General features: G+C 46.8%; 1 protein-coding gene and 3 non-coding genes across 4 annotated transcripts; all 4 read right to left on the bottom strand.

The window, feature by feature from the left end:
* Positions 1–2,105: 2,105 nt before the first annotated feature.
* Positions 2,106–10,107, bottom strand: RPL13A (ribosomal protein L13a). Its single transcript, XM_084805495.1, has 8 exons — positions 10,062–10,107; positions 8,240–8,312; positions 6,908–6,973; positions 5,060–5,161; positions 4,347–4,432; positions 4,080–4,139; positions 2,639–2,761; positions 2,106–2,238 (listed from the first exon to the last, which is right to left on the bottom strand). The coding sequence occupies exons 1-8, from the start codon at positions 10,074–10,076 to the stop codon at positions 2,152–2,154; spliced, it is 612 nt and encodes a 203-aa protein (XP_084661621.1). The 5' UTR covers positions 10,077–10,107; the 3' UTR covers positions 2,106–2,151.
* LOC146342016 (small nucleolar RNA Z195/SNORD33/SNORD32 family) lies at positions 3,390–3,474 on the bottom strand. The gene has a single exon (XR_014784175.1). It is a non-coding gene; the product is annotated as a small nucleolar RNA Z195/SNORD33/SNORD32 family (small nucleolar RNA).
* On the bottom strand, positions 4,215–4,295 carry LOC146342015 (small nucleolar RNA SNORD34). Its single transcript, XR_014784168.1, has one exon. It is a non-coding gene; the product is annotated as a small nucleolar RNA SNORD34 (small nucleolar RNA).
* Positions 5,740–5,823, bottom strand: LOC146342014 (small nucleolar RNA Z195/SNORD33/SNORD32 family). The gene has a single exon (XR_014784174.1). It is a non-coding gene; the product is annotated as a small nucleolar RNA Z195/SNORD33/SNORD32 family (small nucleolar RNA).
* Positions 10,108–10,170: the final 63 nt, after the last annotated feature.

The following is a 10,170-nucleotide window of genomic DNA, read 5'->3' as shown; positions in this document are numbered from 1 at the left end:
CTTGAGATGGATAGGCATATGGTGAAGGAACACCTAATTACTTTAAATGAGTTCAAATCTCCAGGGCCAGATGACCTGCATCCTAGAGTAGTAAAGGAACTGGCAGAAGAACTCGCAGAACCGCTGTCTATTATCGTTGAGAAATCATGGAGGATGGGGGAAGTGCCAGATGACTGGAGGAGGGCTAATGTTGTCCCTATCTTCAAAAAGGGCAAAAAGGAGGAACCTGGGAACTAAAGACCAGTCAGTCTTGACATCAATCCCTGGGAAAATTCTGGAGCAGATTATAAAGCAATCCATCTGGAAGCACCTGAAAACAATGCAGCGATTATTCAAAGCCAAAATGGATTTGTCAAGAACAAATCCTGCCAGACAAATCTGATCTCATTTTTTTTATCAGGTCACCTCCCTTGTGGACTGTGGGAATGCTGTGGACATAATATACCTCGACTTCAGCAAAGCTTTCGACAAAGTGCCCCATGATATCCTGATGAGCAAACTAGCTCAAAGTGGGCTAGATGAAACAACGATCCTGTGGATCCACTGTTGGCCACAGAATAGGACTCAAAGAGTGCTTATCAATGGAATCTTCTCAAACTGGGAAGAGGGAACAAGTGGGGTACCGCAGGGCTCAGTCCTGGGCCCAGTGCTCTTCAACATTTTTATTTTATTAATGACTTGGATGAGAAGGTGCAGGGAATGCTGATCAAATTTGCAGATGACACAAAATTGGGCAGGATAGCTAATACCCTGGAAGAAAGAAATAAAATTCAAAGTGATCTTGACAGGCTGGAGCGCTGGGCAGAAAACAATGAACTTTAAGGATAAATGCCAAGTTCTGCACCTAGGATAAAGAAATCAAATGCACAGTTACAAGATGGGAGAGACTTGGCTCAACAACACTACAAGCGAGAAGGATCTTGAAACTGTTGTAGATCACAAGCTGAAAATGAACCAGCAACGTGATGTGGCTGCAAAAAAGGCAAATGCTATTTTGGGCTGCATTCATAGAAGCATTGCTTCCAAATCCTGCGAAGTACTAGTTCCCCTCTACTCGGCACTGGTTAGGCCTCATCTTGCGTACTGGGCGCAATTGCGCAGTACTGGCAATTCTTGCGCAGTTCTGGGCGCCACACTTTAAGAAGGATGCAGACAAACTGGAGAGGGTTCAGGGGAGGGCAACGAGGATGATCAGAGGACTGGAAACAAAGCCCTATGAGGAGAAACTGAAAGAACTGGGCATATTTAGCCTTGAGAAGACTAAGGGGAGATAGGATAGTGCTCTTCAAGTACTTCAAAGGTTGTCAGAGAGAGAAAGGACAGGATCTCTTCTCGATCATCCCAGAGTGCAGGACACGGAATAACATTTCAGTGCCTGAAGAACCTGTACCTATGAAAGTTGGTGGTGCTAAGTCATCCCATGGAAGGTTCTTTCTGCCTGGAAAGTCACAAACTCCCTGAAAATACAAGGAGTCTCTTTTTTAAAAGCACCTAGTCCTCAGTGTTCATGTTGATACACGTAGCAGTCAAAGAAATGGGGTGGAACACAGGGGAGGAATGATCATTTTGCCATTATCTTCCCAGCTAGCCTAGTAACTTGAGCTGGTTACCACACAGCCACAACCTAGCCTTAAGAATTAAGCTTTCATTTAAACAGGGCAATATGTTTTCGTATCAATAGCTCAAGCCCATCACAAGCATTCAGTATTAGTCACAGATTTTGCCTACTTCCATTGCAAGGGTTGAGGAAGGGACACCCTCCCCCCTACTAGAATTTAGGCCAGGGATGGGTAACTTGTGACCCTGCAGATGTTTTGGCCTACAAATCCCATCAGTCCTAGATAGCATAGCCAATGGTAATGGATGATGGCAGTTGTGGGCCAAAACCTGTTCTAGACACATTTAAATCCAAGTGGAGGAGGGGGTAGGAAGAACAATGATTACCCAGCTGGAGCGGGTCTGTGGCCCTAGGATCCAGGAATCGTAGCTCCTGCCCACACCAACGCCCCTTTCCCTCAACTGGAGACCACCGTAAAATCTGACTGTAGCGATGACTGAAGGGCTCCTTTAAAGGGATTCCGGTAAGTTCAGACACAAAACCAAGAGGCTGTAAACGATATTCTTTATTGTGAACCGAGCCTGGCCTTCGATTTAAACCAGGATGCCGTACAGCTTCAGGATGTCTGTGTATTTAGCGATCTTGCCCTCCACATTTTTCTCTGCTTGCTTTCGGAGTTTCTGCAAGGAGAAAAAGGGAAAAGGAGGAAGTGCTTAGGGGCAGGGTTTTAAGAGGCCAAAGCGTACTGGAGAGTAGAGGTCTGATGCTAGAGCAACACAAAGAGCAGAAATGGTGTGGGATCATTTAGGATGCCTTCAGTATCCTGAAGCCTTACTTATACCACATTGGTAGATAAGCCAACTACCATACTCCTTTACATTTAGAGGAAATCTAAAGGTTCTGGCCTCCCCCTTCTTCTCAAATCATCTGTTGAACACTATTTGCTCTCCGACTTCCAGGTGCAAAAGCTCCTCTGCCCAGGCTTTGATATGCGGTGCAGGGGAAGAGCAAGCCTCCCTTCTGCTATCTCACTGAATCCAGAACACCCTCTGCAATAGTTAGGAGCTCTGACAGGCTCACCATCAGCTTCTTCTTCTTTGTGTAATGGAGCTTGGCCTTCTCCTTACGTTTCTCTTCCAGGGTGGCTGTGATGGCCTGGTACTTCCACCCAACCTCATGGGCAAGGCGACCCAAGTAAGCAAACTGTGGGTGGCAGAAAAATGCATCAGCGTACGACCCAGAAGCTCCCAGCACTGCCCCAAGCAGATTCACCGCACCAGGCACCTCAGCCCACCCCCAAAATTGCCACACACACACACTCACTCACTCCCCTGGCTTTCCTACCTACCTGCTCCTCGCCGTCCCCTGAATCCCACATCCATCGCACAACAACCAGGAGGCCTGGTGCCCAAACTCCCCATCCTTGCCCACTGACTTCAATTCTCCAAAGAGTCTGCAGGGAAATTACTGGCTCCATTCCTGGCACACCCACCTAAAGCCCAGAGGGCCAGCAGCCGAGCCCTCAATGCAGCACACACTATTTAGCAAGTTAGTACAACAGCTGTGCCTGAGGAATTTTGCTTCTGTTGAAGCACAGGGGTGGGCAACATATGGCCCTTCAGATATTTTGGCTTTCAGCTCTCATCAGCGCTAGCTAGTGTAGCCAAGGAGTTGTAGGGCAAAACGTCTAGAGGGAACCCTCCTGCTTCAACAGAACCAGAATTCCTCTTGCAAATACCCTACCCTAACTCCCTTCTATTCTGCTGCTTACCCAGAAGGGTTATTGTGCCCCCCGCCTTCCACACAAGCACACAGGCCATGGAACGAACGGCTGGTCTCAGATGGTAGTGCATGAAGAGTGGCTGTCTCATGGTCGTGAGACTCAAACTAATGGTGGTGTCATCATCACAGACCTGCCCTGAGCCAATACCTGCATGTGATGCTGGGCAGGCACAGCAGGAATGGCTATCTGGCCAGGAGCCTGTTTCCCACAGGCTGAAGCAGCTTCCCAATCCCAGCAAGCACCAAAAGAAACTAGTTATACAGTGTTGGATCCGGACTGTCATACCTAACAGATCCAATGAAATCAATGAGAAATCATGACTACCTTAGGTCCCATCGATTTCTGCGAGTCTCCTCTAACTAGGACTAAGTCTAGATGCAACCCTCCGTGGCAAGGCAGGTTATACCATGGCTGACCACAAGAGGCCTCACGTGTTCAGGCTGGTGACTGAAGTGCAGGGGCTCCCACTAGTGGATTAAGAATGCTATGAAATGAGTTGCAGGAGCTCTCCCAGACTTTGCTATGCCCGACTACCCAAGTTCCCTTTGGATGGGAGATGCCAGAGCCTGAACTGGGACCTTCTGCAAGAAGGCATCTGCTCCACACCTAATCTCTGGAGTTCTCCGCTCTCCTCCACTCGAGACTTTATGGCTTGTTGTACTTCATTTGTCTTGGCAAGTCATTTTGCACGCTCCTTACTGGGCTGGTTAGACATTGAAGAATAGTAACAAACCGCACCTTGCGTGTGGGCTTGAGGCGAACCACTTTCAGAGCCGCAGGGACCACCATCCTCTTGCGCTGTGGGAGAATACATGCCTCATTAGCCACGGGCACAAGTCAAAGGCAATGGCGTGCCATTTCCAGAGATGCAAAATCTGCCTCAGTGTTGGAACTTTTTTTCTCACTCCTCAAGTCAAACAATGTAGGTAGGAAAGAAAAACATCACTGACAGAACAGGGTCAAGGAATTCGCAGACTGCCGCTTCAGGAAAAAGGCAGAGTTTACCTTATCGTAAGGAGGGGGGATGCCATCAAAAACCTTCAGCCTCTCCAAGGCAGCTTGGCCACGTTTGGTTTTGTGGGGGAGCATTCCTGGAAAAAGAGGGGAAAATATGGAGATGAGAAGGGGTTGGAGGGCTGGCAAAGCCACAGAACTCCCAGGATAGGACAGAGAATGGTGTGAGCCCTCTAAGAGTGTGAGAAATTTAGTATAAAAATTGAATGTGCGTCACACTCTGGTCTGTTTCTGTGACAGTGACCTAGAAATGAACACCCCTTGGAACGTGCATGCTGACCACTCAGTATGAGGGATACTTAAAGGACATGATCTTTGAGAATTACAACGTGAAGTGAAATGACCTGCGCCTCCTGGACTATTGTGGCGTTTGGAATATAGCTTTCTATTGGATCACACACTTTTTGGTGTGGATTTTTTAAAATTGGAGATTAATATGGAAACAGGATGGAACAGACTTATGAGAAAACATATGGGAATGTGATATGGACGGAAAATAAACCAGTTTACCAATCCTCACCCAGTATGTTATGCTAAAGTCTAACACGTGACAGCAGGAGTGGTCAAAACACAGAAACCAATGGAACTGTGGATTCCCCTGAATATTGGGTTGTGTATTCTCTGAATATACCAAATGATCAGCACAAAGTTTTTAAAATGACTTTCTTGATTGGATGAAGTTAGCAGGAGATTGATGCACTTACCTCGCACTGTTCTCCAGAAGATTCGGCTGGGGGCACGAAAGTGGTAAGGGCCACGGGAGGGGTTGGTGTTCATACGCTTGCGCAGGAAGGAAAGGTATTTCACTGGGAGAACGGCAAAAAAGCAACAGAATTAGACCAGGCCAATAAGAATGTCACCATGAAGCAGAGGCCAGCAGGCACGCAAGAGTTTCCTGCAGACTTCATTCCTAAATGTGAAGGCCATCAAGTCAGTTTGCAGTCTTGCAAAATCACCACAGTGCCTTGAAACTATTAAGATCACTTGGCTTCTAGAAATCATGTCCATACCATATGTTAACTCATGTTATCAACAGCTAGAACAGGCATCTTGGAATGAAATAGCCCCTAGACCAAAGGAGAAGCCTTTAGGGCTGTGAGAATTATGGACTGCGCAGGCCTCACCCTGGCCATGCTAATTGTATGAGAAAAAAAGCAGGCTGACAATTTAAACATAGAAGTAATCTCAACAGATCAAGATCTGGTGGTTTATTCATCCCAGTATCTTGTTCCCCACTCTTCTACTCTGAGATGTTTCAGAGCCTGAAATCTCTACATGGGAGGCAGGACTCAAGTTGTGCCGGTAGTGCTCCTGTCCACCTCTCAGAGTCAGCCCATGACCCACAGATGCCCAAGAGACAGAAAGCACCATGGGAGGGGTGGTGGTGGTCTCAGATGGTAGTGCATGTACAGTTGTCTCATGGCTATGACACTCGAACAAATGGTGGTAAGGCATCATCACGGACCACCATCCCACCTCTCCAGCCAGCATTGTTATGCACCAACAAGAGAGAGTGGCAGGATCAAAACTTTGTCTAGTCCCTTCTGCTTTCAAAGAGCCAAGCAGCTTCCCAATCCCATCTCACTTTCTCACTTGTCTGTCAATGGAAGCTGACATGAATGCTGATTGGGCAAGTTAGAATCCCAAGGCTATGCATTCTCGGGACAAAGGGAGGCCAAAATCTGCAACCTAAGTAATGAAAACTAATCACATGTATGGAAAACTGATCAGCTGGTATACTACACTCTGTTTACGCCAGTCTCAGAGGATAAAGAGCTGAGCACCAAAGACTGCCTCCCTGTCTACAGGAATTCTCTTTGGAATCTTCACCCGGAAGTGTCCACGTTTTCTCTCTGCAGTCAAAATGACTAGAAACATGCTTAGCAGATATGAAAGCAGAGGTTTTTAGGATGCAGTTGCCAATTCATACACTGATGAAACTTTAGGTACATAGAATTCTAGCAGAGCTCCGGTTGCCCTACTGTTCAAGATGACCAATTTGCAGCCCGCAGGACAGATCTTGGGTGCTAGCTACCCTATTAAATTGTACTCAAAATGTAGTAAGGACTTTGGTTCAGTTTCACTTGCAAAAGAAAAAAGCAGCAAGCCTCCACATGACTTTCATATCGATGTCATTGTGTTGCTCTCCCATGCATTTTCTGGAAGAAAGGAGGAACCAGTCTGCCTTTTTAAGAAAGCATATTGATTCTTCAGCTCAATCCTGCACCCATGCTGGATCTCATAGCATCTAACATGTGTAGAGCCATTTCTATTAGGCCTCTGTAACTGCACCAACTTTATTCCAGAACCTGACCAACTTTGAGGGGATCAGATCATTCTACCCTGCATCGTTGTTTGGAAAATATAGCAGCTCCTAAGAATGGAGAGCTGGCCATGCATGCCACAGATAATGAATTTGCTTTATTACAGTCATCTGATAGCTCAAGGAAGGCTTAATTACTAGGCACAACAGACAAGCATTTTGACCAAACAAGGAATGGCAGAAGAACACCCACAGCCAGATGTTTGGACAGATTTAGAAATTGTCTTACATTTGTTACGATAGAAGTTGCCGGATATGTTGATCCCTTCGCATCGCACGACCACGACTTTGCGTCCTAAAATGGAAAACGGAGAGTACAAGGTGAGACTGCATCCTCTTTCACAGAGCACAAGCTGGACTTCAAAAAGGTAAAAATCAAGTGCTTTACAGGTATGGGTTCAACAAGCTGTAATCTCGTATTCCCCTAACTTGATACTTGGAAACAGCACCTGGGCATCCTAGTATATGAACCCCTACTCCTTGCCAAGCCTCCAAGGCCCTAGGTTAAATCCCAAGCAGTTCCAGTAAAAAAATAAAAACAAGGTTTTTAGAGTGGTAGGGCTGTGTCAGGGTGGACACTGAGCCCATAGAATCCCAGGGTAGTTCTGATTCTGAGGAAGAGCAGTCGCTCCTGGGAGAGGAGCGCGCTCCTCTTTCCCAGGGCCAACAGCTGACGAAGATTCCTCCCACCAGTATTCCTAGCTTAGATAGCAGTCCTGGGAGTGACAGAGCACGGGAAGAAGACTTGATGGACGCGCGATGCTGATGCAGAGAGCGGCGCCAAATGGAGGGCGCAGAAAGGAGGCGTAGTGCCTGGTTGGCGCGCAAACAATGGCTGCGCCCAGAAGATCCAAGGGAAAAGGGGAGGGACTCTCCCTAGTCCTTAAGTTCAGGGGTCTGCCAGTGATTCCCTTTCAAACGGGGACCAACTGTTCCAACGTAGGGCATAGGTACACTGCTGCTCATAGCTAGTTGCTAACGGTAGAGTTGTTAAGTTGTAAAAGAGGAATAAAGCTTTGAAAAGAATCCCTTTGTCTGTGTCTGGACTTGGCTACTGGATTAGACTGAGAGAGGCCTCCAAGGAGCCCTTGACAGGCTGCCAGTCAGTGTAGACAATACTGAGCTAGACAGACTGGTGGTCTCAGTCATATATTGCATGTTCACAAGAAAGCATATGCCACAAACATTCCAGAAGCAGAAACAGAACCTGATATGGTAGTAGAGGCATTATCCCAAATTATGGACTCTCCAAAGATAGTAGGTCTCTAGCACACCATTATCTAGCTTACAAAGACCCCATTCATTTTGCAATGTCAGGAGAACCCTGAGCTAGAAGGAGCCTCACATAACATTTGCTCCAAAAGTTGCAAGACTCAAAAGTCAGAAGACATCTTCACAATCTGCTCCAAAGCAAACTGGAAAGAAGCAACTTGTGAACACAGCCACTTTCCACCAGCTGTGCACCCTCTGCCCGTCCAACACACAGTACAGACTCTCCACATTTTGAGTGGAAGTGAGATAACCCTGCTTACCAAACTCCCAACCCAGACTTGAACCTTACCTAGCAAGACCTGCTTAGCCACAATGGCTGCCAGGCGACCCAGGAGGTGGCCACGTCCATCAATCACCAATACCTGGAAAGGAAAAAGAGGGATTTAACTGGGGACTGTGAGGATTTACAGAAGAGGCTCTCTACGGTAAAACATTTTATCAGCCCAAAGAGCTTTGAATGTTCTACCAATAATGAAATGGGGGAAGGGGAGAAATTAGTATACAGTCCCTAGATTAAAGCCATGGGTTTTCACAACCCTATCAAATATTTGGAGAAAGTGCCAGGACTTAGGTAAACGTGACTTGGCTGCATAGATGGAAATAGCCCTGTTATACCTAACTGTATACACTGTATAAGAGCTCTGTCTAGCTTTCCTGACCGAGTAACTCCCACATCCCTATGTGCCACTTCTTTCCCGCATAGGTAAACCTGCAGTGAGAATTGCTTTTCTTCTTGCCGTTTTCTCCTGTCTACTAGCCACTAAAATCTCCATTCTCAGTTCTGTTCTCTCACCCATACCAGCTTCTCACATGGCTGTACCTAGGTAGGCCATCCCTGTAACCATCCCAAAACCTGTACAACAAACTATCACTCTCTCTAACAGCAAACCCAGGTCACAGATCCAACAGAAATGGAGCCGAACATGGCTACTGCGAAACAAGGAGAGAAACTGGCATGCTCATTTACAGAAATATAATGAGCATACTCAGCAGCCACAAAGTATTGAGCTTCTGCTGGAATAAGAAAATTGTATGGAGCATGTTGGTGGACAGCATGAGCAACGCTCCTGTTAGAAGGCAAGGATACACTGCAACATTTTGTTGTGGTTCTTCCTTGTGAGCTTCAAAACGCCATTTTACACCCATCAACTTCCATCAGATACCAATAAGGGCTTAACTTCAAAGAAGAGATAGGCTAGACAGCTATTGCATTCCTCTCCTCTCAAACCATATGCATAAGATCTGCCTATGATTATTCTAGTAGCTTACCATTTACTAAGCATTACAAGGTTTTATTTTTAATTTAACTTACAATTATTTTTAGGCTGCCTTTAAGAGCAGAACACCCTCAAGGAAGCATACAGATAAATATAAAACTACGCTGAAAGAAAAAAAATTAACATTCAATAAAAATGCTATTAAAAAAACAGCTAACACGATAAAAACTGCTGCCCACTGACTATGGAAAGGCCTGTGAAAGCCAATTGGTCTTTAGAGCCTTCCTGAGGACCTGCGAAAAATGGGCTGGAGGAAGCCCTGATAGAAGGCCATCGCAGTTGCAGCCTGAGGCATGTTTATGTGGAAGGAGGTCCCACTGGGTTTTATAAAGCTTACTCCTAAGTATGGATTGTACTTTTGGTTGAAAGTTAAGTCTTATGATCCAAGGTGTCAGTAGAAATGCTGGGGTTCTATACTTAAACTGCATTTACTACATTTTTATTTAAGGCTGCGATCCTGAACACACTTATGAGGGAGTAAGCCCCACTGGAAGACAGCAGAGCTTACTTCTGAGTACATATGCGGATGGTAAATATTCAAGGATATTTTAGAAACTGAGATAGAAATCGACCACTCTACACACGCTCAGAAACACTATTACCCAGCCAGAAGCCGTGATCAATAGAAGCACCACAGATCAGCCTTTCTCCTCTCATGCTCTCCCCCCGCGCCGGGCCGGGCCCGGCTCCACGTGAACCCCCCCGCTCCCCGGTCAGCCAGGGCCAGGGAATGGGGCGGGGGAGATGAAGCGCGGCCTCGCCCCAGCCGCCTCGCCCGCCCGCCTTCCCGTTAACCCGCGAAAAAAGCCTCGAAGGACCGCGAGCTCTCCGCACCTTGGGCTCCGCCATGGCTGCTTCTTGGCGGCCGCACGGGAAAGAGACTCCGCCCAGCGCACGCCACGGGGTTACCCTCTCTGGCCGGCTCAGAAAAGGACCGAAAAGC

Source organism: Heloderma suspectum, chromosome 6, assembly GCF_057233095.1.
Source record: "Heloderma suspectum isolate Gila_16-S chromosome 6, 16-S_ref, whole genome shotgun sequence".
Lineage (NCBI taxonomy): Eukaryota > Metazoa > Chordata > Lepidosauria > Squamata > Helodermatidae > Heloderma > Heloderma suspectum.
Note: the sequence above shows the minus strand (reverse complement) of the source record. Positions and strands in the feature narration are given on the sequence as shown.

Bases quoted from the DNA above. Each gene is read 5' to 3' on its own strand.
- RPL13A (XM_084805495.1), bottom strand. The intron at 4,433-5,059 runs GTAAGTGCATCA...CTCTTTTTCCAG, and splicing joins CTTCTGGAGAACAGTGCGAG to GAATGCTCCCCCACAAAACC. The intron at 2,239-2,638 runs GTGAGCCTGTCA...TTCTCCTTGCAG, and splicing joins CAAAGAAGAAGAAGCTGATG to AAACTCCGAAAGCAAGCAGA.